This window comes from Rhododendron vialii, chromosome 7a (genome assembly GCF_030253575.1).
Source record: "Rhododendron vialii isolate Sample 1 chromosome 7a, ASM3025357v1".
Lineage (NCBI taxonomy): Eukaryota > Viridiplantae > Streptophyta > Magnoliopsida > Ericales > Ericaceae > Rhododendron > Rhododendron vialii.
Window position 1 is genome coordinate 3,008,845 of NC_080563.1, and position 15,395 is coordinate 3,024,239.

Here is a 15,395-nt window from a genome sequence, read left to right on the forward strand (position 1 = left end):
TATAGTAGATTAGCTTAAGCAACTACTAATGTTCGATTAATATGATTTCTTAACATGGATGATTTTGTTCGCATGTCTTACCAGATAATCGAAGATAACCATCAAGAGGGAACCCATAGTGAACATTCGGAAATTATATGATGCGATCTATGATTTTTACCCTTTTTTTTTTTTGGAAATATCAAAGCTTAGCACTTTTTAACTCAGTTTTTTTGGGTCTAAACGAACCAACAATCCGCAAAGCTAACAAATGCGGAAAAAATTAAATAAGAACAAAACGAAAAAAGCCTGAGGCTTATTTTGGGGGACCCGGGGACCCTGCCGAGCGAGTGCCGAGCGGCCAATCCGGCCGTTCATGTCAAAATCGACGGCCCAGATCGAAACATCTTTTCCTTTTCCTTTTCTTCTTTTTTTAAATCCATTCGGTATCTTTGCATCCGGGCCGTCCAAAACACTTTTGGACGGTCGAGATGCGCTCGACACCCCTGCCGAGCACCCCTGCTTGGCAGGGTCTCCCAGTCCTACTTTGGGAAACTAGGTCAAGCGATGTTTGGCTGCCTATTATTTTACTAGTCCATCCATTCCACTAGCCAAACACAAATTCAAAATCGAAAATGATATAAGTACCGACCACCACCGTAGGGAAATCGTACCGACAGTCGTGCTGGGCAGTTTTCGGCCACCGGACGGTCGATTCGAGCCGTCCAAAAATTCTATAAAAAAAAAACCGAGGGACTCTTGCGGAAATCAACGGCATCCGATGTGTGTAGGATGCTTAATCTAAACACCTTATTTTTTGTGTATATATGTGTGTCCCCTCATTTTTTTTTTTAAATTTTTTGAATGACTCAAATCAGTCGTCCAGTGGTCAGAGACAGCCCCGACACGGCCGTCGGTACGATTTTCCTACGGCGATTGTCGGTTCTCATAGCAGTGCTCATTCAAAATTCAAAGGAGTCATAGTCTTGTTGATAGGTACTAGGTAGTACTGTAAAAAACACCCACAGCCCCAGTATTTAATGCAGATCCAAAAAGCTGGCCGAAGTGGTTGGGCATCTGAATTCACCGTATGATGTTTACTAGGTCAGAAAAGGACATGGGGTATTCAATTCAATTCAAAATAGGTACTTGAAAAATAGAGAACAAGAATAACAAGAAAAAGGAAAAATAAAAGATAGGAGTAACAATGAGGACCCAGCTGCCTCGCTGCACTCAGGGAGTGTTTTCGATTGTTAATAAATTTTGAGACAGGATTTGTTCCAATTAAGTTGTCAGGTGTTAAAATGATAACAACTAGAAAGCGAAAGTTGGAGGGATTACCCGCGACTCGAGCGATTGTTGGATCAGAGGATTCTGTTGTAAACTGGATCTACCTAAACTTGCCGCGGAATTGTTGTAGTTTAAGAAAGAGGACTTGAACTTCTCTTGGCAAGAAACATAAGCAGTACCGAATGTGGAAGCCTAGTTGATGCATACCATATTGTCGGCTTGACGAATAATTAGGGTAAATGATTTTCATCACCTTTCTCCAATCATTTGGGAGTGCAAATCTTCTGCATCTCGGGTCGCCGCCCGATGAAGCACATTTTAAGGGAATGCAATAAATGCACCGACATCCCGGCGCAAGAAGCTCGATCATTGCGGCAATCTTTTACACTAATTCCTAGTTCTAGATGATGCAAGAGGTGTAGCTAACATACACCAAGACATGTACTCTTAATTTAGCATGTTTTCCATTTAACCAAAAATAGATAAAGAAAAATTCTAAAATTAATTCAATGGACTGACAATAACAAGTATATGAATGTATATTAAAAGATGTAAAAAGTACACAGAAATATTTATTTTCATTGTCTTTTAGTGTGTCCATAATAGGCAGAATAATAATTGAATGGGCACTGCGGCTACTGCCATGCTATCATGCATAGGAAGAATTTAATTTCCAGTCTGTGATTCCCATAAATAATTGAATTTAGTCTATCTATACGGTGGTAAAAAATTGGTGGAGTCCAGTTTAAGACCTCTTTTACTTTTCCTGTGTCCATTTCCCTTTTCGCAAATCCTTCCAAATTCTTAGACACGCACGTGATGATTGGAATTTTGATTCGGTAGTAAGGCCTCGTTACATAAATAAAATTTTTTAAAAAATAAATAGCTTATTTTATATTTTTAAAGTTAAAAATAATGTAAATAAAAAATAAATTTTTAATTTTTTTTGCATCGTATAAAAAATCTCGATGAGATCTTTCAAATAAAATTTTTATTGCATATTTTTAAATTTCAATAAGTGCATAATTTTTTAACTTGAAATTATCTTTTTAAAAAATAAAATTTTTTTTCCCATTACGGAACGGGGCGTAAGTATTTCATTTGGGTTTCTCTTTCTGTTTAAACTTGAGCATCTCATCCTTGCTGTCTCTCCCGTGAAAGGGACTCTCCTCTCCAGCTTTTGCAGTTCTCTTTCCCTCCTTTTATCATCACCCACACTTTTCTTCTCTCTCTCTCTCTCTCTATTATTTGACGCCAACAAGACATTTTGAGAATTTGAGTGGGGACAAACTGTTCTTTGATGGAGAAGTAGTACTTGTTCGTTTCTTTGGGATAATGAACCTAATCACCAGGCTTGCACCAACCCAGGCGACAGGACATCAAGTAAAAATGAATCATCAAGCTGTAAAATAACTTTTCCGTGAATGAACATCATCTTTTTGTAGTTGAGATAGTGGCCCCTAAGGGTGCAAACGAGGCAAATCGAGCCGAACTTTCTAGTGTTCAAACTCAGCTGATTTACTAAATGAGTTTAAAACTCGATCATACGAGCCAAACTTGATTAATTTACTTAACGAGCCTTTACAAACTCAAAGTGAGCTAGCCTTAATAAGCCGAGGCATGAACTGCTCACAAATAGCTCGGTTCGTTTGCAGCCCTAGTGGCCCCATCTAAAGATGGCAACAAGTTTGATTCCGCTTCACTTTGGCATACGAACAAAGGAGTGGGGAATTTGTTCTTACCCTTCAATCTTCTGCAAGAGGGCTGGGCCATAACCACCACCCATGCTTTTGGGTAGTGTTACCTTTAACTGAATGGGATCATCCATGTTATCTTAGAAATTGGAGGATAGGAGAGAGGGATTGCAGCGAAATTTTGTAGGAAAATTTTACTAGAAAAGCATAAAACTTAGAATCCACCATTATCTTCCCCTTGGGGTTGAGCTGAAATATACCCATCTCCAATCCACCAATTCTTCTCAAGCACCAGTAGATAGAAGTTTATAGCAATTATAATAGCTGCAATTACAATTGACATCCAAATGAAAAATCACTCCGCAAAGGAGGAATGCAAAATGCCCAAAGCCAGATTTGCGCAACATCAACTTCTCTTCATGTCCTCAACAACAAAAACATTGGTTTCACGAACAGTTATGAAGCAGATTACATCTAACCCAAAAAAAAAAGAAAAAAAGTCTTGCTCTCCAACAGAACACAGAACTAGAAACCCACAATTACTTCCAAAAATATTCTTCCCTAAGCAACAAGAGTGCTCGCGGTGGTAGACTCGCTGCAAGTAACGAACAAACAAATATTAGTGCCAACAATAAGATCTGCTCTGAAGTCAGTTAAGCAAAGCTCCTAGTTATGCAACGCAAACTACGAGATCTCACCAACCACGATGGTATAATAACCTAACACAATGCATGCAGCAAACATCTTCAATCAGTAGTTCTTGCAAGTTCCATAAGCAAAGGGGAACCCCAAGATCTCAACATAAGTAGTTTACTAGGGGTCCCTTCTACAACAGATACTTAAAGTTCAACAACAATGAGCAGAATAGCCGATATGATACAATAGTGAATACGGTATGAATGAAGAATAAATCTGCATAACTTACTATTTCCAGACAGGTGGAAGCTTCTTAGTCTTCTTATAGTAGCGCGCAAGTCTATGAATCCTGCTTTCAACCAAGATCAACCTAAACTTGGAATCTTTATCTTTCCTGTTCCTCTCCAGATGCTTCCGGATTGCAACAGCTTTCTTAATGAGGTGGTACAGGTCCTCAGGTATTTCAGGAGCCAACCCTGTTCAATTGTAGGAAACAAAGTAATGAGCTCCCCATTTCTGCTCAAATCAGACAACTGTTCAAGCAGCAATGAAATGACTAAAAAGTACCATGGGCCTTGAGAATACGCAAAATCTTGCTTCCCGTGACACTCTTCACCTGGGCAATCCCATGAGAATCACGAAGAATGACACCAATCTGAGAAGGGGTCATACCCTTCTTAGCAAATTTGCAGATGTTCTCCTCAACCTTAAAGATACAAGGGAAATTGTTAAATCAAAAATAAAATTGAAGGTAGCAAATAAATTCAACTTTAAAATAATAAATTACAAAGACAATCAATAGCAATCAAACCAACAAACATGCCATGAATCACATGGAATCAATTGGGGGGAGGGGGAGGGAAAGTTAACCACAGCAAGATCGATAAATGGAAAAATGGACAACATTGTCACAAACAGCCTTCAAAAGTCTAGAAATGTTGTCACAATAATCATGTCAACAAAGTCATTGTCCTAGGTAGTAAGAACTTCAATCAGGTTTGAGAACTTCATTCAAGTTTGCTTTCAGTGAGTTCAACCAAGAATCATCAAATAGGAGAGAAAAAGAACAAAAATGAATATGCTTAATGGTGAAATTGACAGACAACTAGAACGGGTTTGTTCTTGTGTCTGTTTCTGGGTGGAAATATTAAACCCGAACTTTCTAAAAAGTAGGACATTGGTTTCGTGTTGAGAGGGATACAACTGCTCATTGTTTAAAAAAAAGGACATATAATAAGATATAGAAGTCCTGCATAACAAAAAACAGTCAGACCAAAAGAAACAGAAACTTTTTGGAACCCCAAAAACATACATTTCATTTCAGACCATATACATACATATATTCATAGTTTGTACTTTGTACTTTGTACACGTACAGGCATCAAGCTGTCCATGAAACTGTGACATGCAAATGACTCAAACGTTTTTCCAGTAGCATATTCCCATATTGCATTTGAATGATGTCATCACTATCCGATGAATTGCCATAGACGTTAGGTGCCATAGGTTTAAAATTCCTAAAATCTCGTGGAACAACAATGACTCCAAATAGCAGCCAAGTCGATACAAACCATTTTCAATGTTTGATCAACTAACATATTCAATCTTGTACCCAGGTGCAAACACAAAAACACAACAAGCTAAATCATTTTAGCACTAATCCAAAACATTCTGAACCAGAAAACATTAGAACATATTTGGTATACATGTTCCCATCCATTTGCCCGGCTAACGGAATAAGCTAGAAAAACGATGACTAAAAGCCAAAAACTGAACTAACAACCAGCGATTCCATCACTTCAATACCGGACATATAAATTCAAAACTCAAATGGAATTGGAGAAGAATACATCAAGATTTTTTTTTTTTTAAAAAGTACTAGAATGAGAGGATTTGAATTTTGAGGATCCATTGCCCAGCTCACGGAATAAGCTAGAAAAACAATAACAAGAAGCCAAAAACTGAGCTAACAACCAGCGATTCCGTCACTTCAATACCGGACATATAAATTCAAAACTCAAATGGAATTGGAGACTAATACATCCAGATTAAAAAAAAAAAAGAAGTGCTAGAATGAGAGGATTTGAGGATCCATACATCCGGAGAGGAGATCTTCAGCCAACTTGGTGGGGTCCTCTTGTACGGCAGAGCTGAAGCTGATATACCCTTGCTATAAAATGCCCAAAAACCAGAAACTTTAATCAATACCCATATAGTTCATCTACAACCGAACACAGTTAATATATCTGGAGAGAGAGAGTAGCTAACCCTCGACTGTGCATGCGACCCATGTTGACGGGTGGTGTGGACTGTTGCCGCTGACGCTCGGGTTTGCTGAACTGGTCTGCTTATGCCAACCACACAAACCCTAGAATCTAAATGGAGACGGAGGCTAGGGTTTTGTATTGGTTTTACTAAAATTACATTCAAGTACTGGGGGTGGCTTTACTTATCGTTTTGACCCCCTTTAAATGGTTCTATTTACATCCGCACCCTTACGCTTGTTTTGGGGAATAACACAAGGGACCCATGTTCTGTTTCCTAGTAGACCCCGTCTTTATTTTGCCAATTTTAAGTGCCGTCATTACAATGTGAATGACAACTTTTTCCCCATCTTGATTAGCCTTCCATTTTGTCAAAGGGTAGGAGCGATAAGCACATGCCAACTATGAGTATCTCACACGAAATCGAAGGTACTGCCTAGTTTGTGTTTGGTTTATATTAAGAATTAGGGATAGGATTTTTGGGATGATTGTGATTTGAAAGAGGTGGAGACTAAGGTTAGGGTAGATGGTGGGAGTTGTTGGTCATTGGGATTGATGGCGAAGGTTGTTGTTAGTTATCGGATGGAGTTGAAGAGAGAGGTGGAAGGGGCCATCTTGTCACACGTCTTATATCATGTTTTAGAACAAAATTATGTAATCATATTTCAAATATTTTATGGACAAAAATTTGAAAAATTGTAAATGCAGCGAGGCACACCCATGTCATGGTCAAGTATTATTCGGGATTTGCTGCTACTTACAATGGCGTTGTTTCGAGTAAAATTCATAACTCAACCTCCACCTCAAATATCAGGTTCAAGCACAACAGTTACCCTGGGTATTTACTCTTGACATTTTAAACGAAGAAAGTAAAATTTTTGTTAAAACATTAAGAACACCATGCATCTCCACATGTGAGACACATATAGTACGAAAGATAAAGAGCTCTGTGAGAAACAAGCATCAGTGCCATATTGATCTGTTTATGTGGCTCTCTCCATAAGAGCACTCCCTTCTCGAATGCTTTGATAGCATTCGACATCGAGGCCAACTCTCCTTAATATCACTATATGTCACATTTCTCTAAATCTTATTTTTTGAGGGCTCATAACACGTCCATAAAAATGGTAATCCAAATGGTTCATTGCATACATCTCACAAAAAAAGCAACGTCTTTGAAGAAAAACAACTTGATCCATCAATAAAAAATATATTACGACTTCTATATATATAATAGAGTTTATGTCCAAATTACGTGAACCGTACAAATGGTTTATATATTTTTATTGATGACGGATCAAATTGATTTTTTTAAGAGTCTTTCGTTCTGTGCATGATGTATGGAATGAATACTTCATATCACTGTTGTGGAACCATGGAGGGGCCCAAAATTTTAAAGTTTATGAACAGAATGATGAATAGTGAAATGGAAGTGAGCTCTGATCAAAAAAAAAAAAAAATGGAAGTGAGCTGAGTCCGACACCACCACATTACCTTTGATTCAGTGGGCCAAGCTCTCATCTCGGTTGGGTCTATTTGAATTAAGGCTTGGACTCTTTAACCAAAACGACATGGTTGTAGAGCCTCAGGACTTGGGTATGAAACGAGCTGAGCCAAGAAAAGTTTGTTAGTATTCAAGTTCGGCTCATTTAATTGATAAGCTTAAAACTTAAGCTCAAGTTCGCCGCTCAAGTTCGCTCGATTGTAAATGACCCGAGTCGAAGTCGGCTTATTTACTACATGAGCTTACAAAGCGAGCTCAATTCGATTATAGAACGAGTCTCACTACTGGATCGCCGGATCCAATAGATGTGGCAAATGGAACCCAAACTCACTAAAAGGGTTTGGATTAAAAAGTTAAGTGACTTATGATTGTGTCCTTATTTTTAAAAAATTTACATTTGTTTATTTTGTATCAAATTTTTGTGACTTATTGATTCGTTTCGACTAGAGGAATCAGAAAAGTAATTTTTTTTTATCAAAACTCATAATTTTTGGAATAAAGACAAAAATAAGTCAATAAAACAACTATTTCCTTATTTTTGTCTTTTTGAAAAAAATTATGAGTTTCGATCAAAATCTTTTACTTTTTAGATTACTTTCGTCGAGACGAATCAATAAGTCAAAAAAAATTAATGTAAAACTAACAAATGAAAAAAAAAGAATAAAGAAAAAAAAAGTCAAGATGACTTTTGAAGCCAAACCGACCCTAATTGATCCTAACCCACTCACTAATAAATAGACAAAACCCGACCCATTTATTAATTGGGAGTTCAAATCCATCTAACTCGGGAAAATGACGGTCCATGATGTGTTTTAATAATTAATACCCGTCAAAAATATGCTGAGAATATTTGTTAATACTAAAAATGTTCTTGACGAGTATTAATTATCAAAACACGTTATTGACCGTCATTTTTCCAAATTTGGGTCTTAGTTGGGCCAAAATAAATGGCCCAACAACTCAAACAGAGAACCCACCCCCAAGGAACCTCTGTCGATCCCCCGTCTCTCTCTCTCTCTCTGCAACACAACTCATCTCCGGGCCTTCCGCATGGGCGATTTTCAACCTCACCGGCCTCGTAATCTTCTACCTCGCCGGAGAAACCAACTCCCCGCCGTCATTCCGGCAAGTTTCGATTTCCTACACCAGCTCCAATACCTCTATCTCGAATACAATCCCCGAAGCGTCGTCGTTCCTTCGGATTAGGGCCTCAAATACTGTTTATGCAGATGCGACTGATTGATGGTTTATGCTATTTGACTTATGATTCAGCTGAAAAATCAGTGCGTTGAATTCACTAGAAATAACACCCTTTTCAGTCTAAAGTTCAGATCTCTTCTGTTCAACGAAATAAGGGAGTGAAATTCCGTAGTTATTAGGGTTGCCTCGCGGAGCAACCGAACCGTTTAGATCGAGCTGTCCGCAAACCACAGCGAAGTTTGCTACGAATGGTATTGGATCCAAAATATCCCCGATCTGGCGGGTCGGGTCAAGTTCAAACCAAACTGTCCAACAGTCGAAAACGTGGAAGTATGGATAATTAGGCTTGTAGCTCAAGGTTCTAAATGCCGTACATATCAGTACCGGTTAACTTTCGAATTTAGTACAATTACTAATATATATCGTTATAAATTTATTTTTTTCCTTATAACCTAAATTTTTGCTAACAAAAATTAAAATGTCATTATATAACTCTCGTCCAGTAATTCAAAAAAGAAAAGAAAAGTAAAAACACTGCCATGACTATAGTACTACCCTATGGGCTATATAGCCCACGGACAATCTATTTCAACCATTTCAATTTGGGAAAATGACAGCCAAGAATGTGTTTGATAATTAATACCCGCCGAGGACATTTTCAGCATTAACAAATGTTATCGGTATGTCTTTGGCGGGTATTAATTATCAAAACACGTCATGGGCTGTCATTTTCCCTTTCAATTTCAAAAGTAAGAAGAGTAAGGGGTAATTAAGTAATTTGTGTTATTGTAGGGCCCTTTCTACGGCTGCTGCTGCTGCTGTTGTTGCAAGGGCTAATTACAAAACCCTATAACAGCAGAATGCCACTCCAGGCCCCCAAACCCTTTCCCCTGTTTTCCTCTTTTTCTCGCTTTCAAAACCTATACATACGCACGCCTTGTTTCTATCCCCCTCCCATCGTTCTCTGCAATTTCTAGGGCTTGGTTTCTTTTGCCGCTTTTCTTCGATTGCAAAAGGTGACGTCCCCTCTCTCTCTCTCTCTCTCGCGCGCGCGCGCGTCCATCTCTCTCCCTCTGGTTGCGATCTGGCCCAGTATAGCAGAATACCGGCCGAAATTTCCGGTACCACCATCTCGTCCGGTATTGTCCGAAATTTCCGGTACCGGCCGGTAAAGGCCAGTATTGTAGAGTACCATTTTCTCTTCAAACCGGTACGTACTGGGCATTCACAACCTTGCTTGTAAGTAATTGGCACCCAAATTGATCCAAATCCACCGCACGACCGATGTGGGCGTCGGCAACCAGTGGCGGCTTACAATTTATGCGCTACTGCCTCTTTTATCCTCCACCTGTCCCTTTCGCTGCTGCTTCTTCACCTTCCTCTCTGCTCATCAGGTTTCGCGCCCGAGCTATAATGGATAACCTCGCCAACAAGTTTCGTGCCCTATCCATACCCGATAACACCACCAACAGGAGCTCTTCGTCCTCTGCTTTCGCTCATTCCGGTAGAAGGTACAAAATACTTTTCACAAATCCGAAATTACAAGGCTGAAATACAAATTTCCCCCCCCTATTTTTGATAGAGTTTGTGACTTAATTATTTTGCGGTGTTCTGTTTGGGTTTGTGGCAGCGGGGGTAGAGGAAGGGGATTGGATGAGAGAGACAACCGTGAGAGGTCGAGAGGCCGTGGTAGCGGCAGAGATGGTAGAAGTTCCGGAAAGGATAAAATTGACGCTCTAGGAAGGCTCATGTAAGTGTAATTGCTTCTTCTTTGATGTTTTCAACTTCACTTTTTTTTCTTCTTAATAAGTGTTTTCAATATTACTTATTTCTTCAGTTTTAATCTTTTTTCGATTAAGATATGTTGTCAATTACTATATCTGGATATTGTCTTCTCGTATTTAGGAATTGAGATCAATTTGAATGCCTTTTGTGAGTTGCTACATTTCAAAGTGGTGAAAACAAGTTCAATTTTTGGGTAAGGAAAGATAGAGTGAAAGGAAGGAGGGAACTCAATTGAAAATGAAACAAGAAAACGCATTTGGGAAAGCAACTAATGGGTCCTCATGTTTGAATCTGTTTATGAATTTGGCTAATAAGCTGAATTTGTTGCCTGCGTATGTAGAAATTAAATACATGAAGCACATACGTGACATATCATCGAATGGCTGCACTTATATATTTTTTAATTTGAACTTCTACTTTGAGTTTTTGTTGTATACTTGATTTTGATTTTTGCTGTTATTCAAAAGGAAGAGATAAGGGTGGGGAGGTCTCACTTGAGCCCAGGTGCGAACCTTGATTGAGTCGTATGTTGTCTAACAGATTAGAAATATACTAGGAGATACTTGTTTGTGTGAAAACTGAATTAAATACTTGAGTTTGCCAAAAGCAAAGATTAGTACCAAGCCTACTACATCAAAGCTTGATTTTCATCTGTTATATCTACAGGACACGTATTTTGCGACATATGGCTTCAGAGTTGAGCTTGAGTATGAGAAGTGATGGGTATGTCAGGGTTCAAGATGTATTGAAGCTGAATATGAAAACGTTTGCAGATATTCCACTGAGAGCTCACACGATTGATGATATTAGGGAGGTAGGTTCTGCATATTCCTCATTATGGTAGCACTCACATTTTCATTGTCAAATGGGTCATGCTTGAGGGTTATCTTTATAAAAATTTGCTCAATATTATTGAGATTGCCCATATACTTAAGCATTGTCACATGTAAAGTGTTTACAGTATATTGCTTATATATCTCGTTCATGTCTTTTTATTTTTCATTGACGCACTGTGTCAGTAAGTATGTCCCATTATCTCTGCTTTACGCAATAGTATTTCTTAACACAACTCTGTTGTTGCATAATGCAATTCTGAAGGCTGTCAGAAGGGACAATAAGCAGCGGTTCAGCCTGCTGGAAGAAAATGGCGAGCTTTTGATACGTGCAAACCAAGGGCACTCAATAACGGTAACCTATCCTCTAGATACTGAAAGGCTGAAGCTTAATATTTTGGGTCTTTTTTGTTGTTTTTAGCTTGCTTGGTTGTCATTTACCTTTGCTTGTCAAAAGCTATTTGGTTTAATGTCATTGAAGTGCTGAATTAGTTACTTCTTTTATGTGGAGTTAGGAAAATTTATGTTAAGAACACATTAACAGACTTGTAAGGATTTTGAAATGATTAACACTCACCACCTCGACTTAAAGGTGGTGTGCATGTACCACGGATCAAATGTTGGTTTCGAGGTCACATTGCCCTGGTCCATCATCAGATGTCATCAGATTGCAAGCATCTTATAGGTCAAAGAAAGCAAATCTTGACCTTGATGTGTAATATCTGAATATGTCAGTATTGTTGGATGGAGGCAGTTGCCTGGAACACGTGAAATCAAGCAGTTTATTGTGCATTGATGTGAGTTATCTACAAGAGAAAAGTGTTTTGCTTTGACCAGTCTGAGTGAGTGGATTTATCATGCACAAAGAGAGACAATACATGAATGTGTATAGAAAGTAAAATGTGTTCCTTTCGAGTAGGATGTGCCTAGTTTAAAGTTGGCAGGAACATTATCTGCTATATTCATCTGTTAAAGTTCTAGAATTGTTTTTGATACCTAGTTATAATCCTTATTGGGGAATTAGTTGGTTTCCAAGTGGCTCCATTATATCAAGCTACACAACTTCTTGTTGTTAATTCACTTAAGGTGTTCTGCTTATTATATTTGGAGGAATTCATGAGTTGGTTCACGGTAATTCCAATGAGAAGTTGTGGTCTAACAATTCCTTTTTGAGAATGTTTGGATTTGGATTTCATGATAAATGATGACTATCTAAACTGCAAGTAATGGGTGAGAACTTAACAGTAATTCTTTAAATTCTGCTGAAAAGTCATTAATGTGTTGAAACACCATGTCGCTTGATGAATGTGTATTTTTTTTAGGGCTGATCTTGAGTGTTTGACAATATCTTGGCTTTAAGTCAGGTCTGACTCTGGAATACATTACTGAGGAAGTTTCAAAAAATTCATAATTGAACCTAAAATTGAAGTGCTCTATTATGTATGGGCCTGCTCGCAAGTTTACTCATTTCCCTGAATCAGTGCCTAAAGAAGTTCTGTTATTAAACTAATTGGAATATGTTGTTGGGGTTGAGCAATCAACTGGGGTTTTATGATCGATCAACTTCAACTATTCTTATGGTTATGTGTGCTTGGCAGACCGTAGAAACTGAAAGTTTATTGAAACCGATTCTCTCAGCTGAAGAAATTCCAGGTGAGGATAGTTTTAAATGCTGTACATTTATCGCTTTGTGTCGGAATGGTGTTGTTTCCTCTTCTATGTTTGCTTCATTTTGTTTTTTTCCTTGGTGATGGGAAGTGTGTGTGCATGGGACGTATAAGGAGTATTTGAAATCAATCTTGGATCAAGGTCTCAAACGAATGGAGAGGCTGCATGTTCACTTCTCTTGTGGCTTGCCAACGGATGGTAAAGTAATTAGTGGTAAGTGTTTGAACGGATCTCTACGGGTCTCTTTATCCAAATTGCTTTTACTTCTAAACATTTGAATGTCATGCCCACGTGCACTTCTGTCTTGCTCCATTCCTTTTCTTTTTGCAAGTTTCCTGACTATTGACAGTACTTGTCAACTTCCAGGTATCAGATACAACATCAATGTTTTGATCTTTCTCGATGTTGGAAAAGCTTTGGAAGGTATATTCAGCAAACTGGAAATGATTTGGATTATTTGTAATCCAAAAATACAAGAGCTATTTCCTCTTAGTACCAGCATACCGTGATAACACAGAGGAAGCTTGATACCCTTTAGTATGTTTCACATTTTTGCTTACTTGGTTTCAGAGGGAATGAAGCTCTATATTTCAGACAACAAGGTGATCTTGACTGAAGGTTTTGATGGTGTTGTGCCTGTGAAGTATTTTGAAAAGATCGAATCGTGGCCAGATAGACAACCCATACCCTTTTAAGCCTGCATCATTTCTGAAGTGTTTTTTTTTTGATTGGCCATTTCGTAAGTGTTTATTTCTCCAATTTTTTTTGTGACCTGTGGGTCATTCAATGGTGATAGATGCAGTAGCTTTCTTTCGGTTCAAAATCGTGGTATACCCAAATGGCGGCCTGTAATTTCTGTTCATTGCCTTGTGTGTACCATGCCGCCTGCTTTTGCTGATCTGTATATTTCAATCCTGCCTGGTTAGTGGAAACGCTCACTAGTATGTTTTCCAAGATGTCAGAGAACTACAACTGGTTTCCAGAAAATATGAAATTTAAAGCATTTGAGTTTCATAATGTCTATGACAAATTTCTCTAATATGCCTCAGGGTATGTGTACAAAGTAAGCTAGAGAGCAATCTTTTGAAGATTTGCTTGTTTGTGGGCCCTTTCCATGCCCATTTCTCTAATAGGATTTTGGGTTTCATTTAGCTTGGAATAGGGATTATGATCAGAACGAATTCAATCCATTTATGTCAAGATAAATGTGTTTAAAAGAACACATCGACTGGCATCCAATCAACTTTATTTTTGGTGTGTCCAATTCAGGATGAGCTCTGGAAAGTGGTTGGGTCATATCATCAAAGTGAGTCCCAAAGACGCCATGCGTAAACATTAAAACCGGACCGTTCATGTGCCATATTTGGTTTTGTTTAGCTCATTAAGATTGTGAGTCTTTGTGACCCATCTATACAATTACGAACGGTAAGTTTTTTGGCTTTTTAAAGTTGATTTGGGGTCCTAATCAGGACAGTGGTTTTGTGTCCTAAGTCCTAACCAGGACAGTCCCTGATTCTTTCCTCTCTTTTTTTAAAGTGAACATGGGTCCCCAAAGTTGACGTAATATAGTAATTTTCACACACCCTTTTTTTACAATTCACACTCTTTTTGTTTTTATTCACGTGAATTTACAATGTTGCCCTTGCATGTGTGTAAGAATGTATTGAAAGAAGGGCAACGTAGTACATTCATGTGGATAAAGACAAAAAAGAGGGCGTGGATTGTAAAAAAAAAGGATTGCGAAAATCACTCCCGGAAACAAATCTACAATCAGATTTACTAGTAAATCTCTCAAAATAAGTGCTTTTGAGAGGAGATTCCTGTAATATTTCTTGTAATCTGTCCATAGTTTTAACATGGGTTAAACCCCATGCATTGAATTGCATTAAATTATACTTGCATTTGGAGGAAAATTAGTTGCCCTTTTTACTACTATGAGATACGACTACAAAAGTGTAATAAGCCTCTATGTACAGTTGATTATAAATATGTATGCAAGCCTTGAAGGAAAACAACCTAAAATATCAATGGGTCAGTTCCACCTTGCCTTAGTCATCCTCGCAGTTTACCTCATTTGTCCCACATTGGGCCGGGACGATGGAGTTCACATAATTAGTGGTGTTCCGAACGTATTAAAGGTTGAATGTGATCATCATATCGGAATGCACACGCTCAGCAATGGTCAAGAGTTCAGTTGGAGGTTCAAGCCCAACTTCTTTCGCACCACTAAATTCTATTGCCATTTTTACTGGGAACAAAAACAAACAAGCTTTGCTGTTTTCGACGGTAGAATAAGCCGTTATTGTAAGGATCCATCTTGGGATTGCGACTACTTCTGGCTAGCGACACCAACGGTTTTCAAGGTCAGCACTGATAATAAGGCCACCTGGCACACCATAAATTACTGGCCGAACTGATTAGTTCATTTGTGAGGAAAGCTAATGCATCAATTGACCATCATCTTATTTAACGTTCATGGTCAAATTAAATGTGAAGGATAATACTACAGTAATAAAGTTGTCCTGAATACATAGCTTGCTCG

General features: G+C 38.4%; 3 protein-coding genes across 4 annotated transcripts; 2 read left to right on the plus strand and 1 right to left on the minus strand.

Moving 5' to 3' along the window:
• Positions 1 to 3,241: 3,241 nt before the first annotated feature.
• LOC131332469 (small ribosomal subunit protein uS15-like) lies at positions 3,242 to 6,028 on the minus strand. The gene is made up of 5 exons (XM_058366729.1): positions 5,868 to 6,028; positions 5,697 to 5,769; positions 4,167 to 4,305; positions 3,889 to 4,075; positions 3,242 to 3,558 (listed from the first exon to the last, which is right to left on the minus strand). The coding sequence occupies exons 1-5, from the start codon at positions 5,888 to 5,890 to the stop codon at positions 3,525 to 3,527; spliced, it is 456 nt and encodes a 151-aa protein (XP_058222712.1). The 5' UTR covers positions 5,891 to 6,028; the 3' UTR covers positions 3,242 to 3,524.
• A 3,413-nt stretch (positions 6,029 to 9,441) lies between these two features.
• LOC131333885 (uncharacterized) lies at positions 9,442 to 13,870 on the plus strand. 2 transcript variants are annotated; one of them, XM_058368689.1, is made up of 9 exons: positions 9,442 to 10,078; positions 10,198 to 10,317; positions 11,019 to 11,166; positions 11,451 to 11,540; positions 12,784 to 12,838; positions 12,944 to 13,066; positions 13,220 to 13,276; positions 13,424 to 13,566; positions 13,598 to 13,870. In XM_058368689.1, exons 1-8 carry the CDS (start codon positions 9,852 to 9,854, stop codon positions 13,546 to 13,548), a joined length of 945 nt encoding a protein of 314 aa, XP_058224672.1. In that variant the 5' UTR covers positions 9,442 to 9,851; the 3' UTR covers positions 13,549 to 13,566; positions 13,598 to 13,870. The 2 variants fall into 2 exon arrangements, with proteins under 2 accessions (XP_058224672.1, XP_058224673.1); XM_058368690.1 differs by having other exon boundaries at positions 13,424 to 13,564; positions 13,595 to 13,870.
• On the plus strand, positions 13,732 to 15,270 carry LOC131331948 (S-protein homolog 29-like). Its single transcript, XM_058365927.1, has 3 exons — positions 13,732 to 13,774; positions 13,903 to 13,916; positions 14,830 to 15,270. The coding sequence occupies exons 1-3, from the start codon at positions 13,732 to 13,734 to the stop codon at positions 15,268 to 15,270; spliced, it is 498 nt and encodes a 165-aa protein (XP_058221910.1).
• The last annotated feature ends 125 nt before the right edge of the window (positions 15,271 to 15,395 follow it).

Coding starts and splice junctions, on each gene's coding strand:
- LOC131332469 (XM_058366729.1), bottom strand. CDS start 5,890: ATGGGTCGCATGCACAGTCGAGG. Junction 5,770..5,867: donor GGTCGCATGCACAGTCGAGG/GTTAGCTACTCT, acceptor GGCATTTTATAG/CAAGGGTATATCAGCTTCAG. Junction 3,559..3,888: donor CTTCCACCTGTCTGGAAATA/GTAAGTTATGCA, acceptor CGTTACTTGCAG/CGAGTCTACCACCGCGAGCA.
- LOC131331948 (XM_058365927.1), top strand. CDS start 13,732: ATGCCGCCTGCTTTTGCTGATCTGTATATTTCAATCCTGCCTG.
- LOC131333885 (XM_058368689.1), top strand. CDS start 9,852: ATGTGGGCGTCGGCAACCAGTGGCGGCTTACAATTTATGCGCTACTGC. Junction 11,541..12,783: donor ACCAAGGGCACTCAATAACG/GTAACCTATCCT, acceptor TGTGCTTGGCAG/ACCGTAGAAACTGAAAGTTT. Junction 13,277..13,423: donor TGTTGGAAAAGCTTTGGAAG/GTATATTCAGCA, acceptor ACTTGGTTTCAG/AGGGAATGAAGCTCTATATT.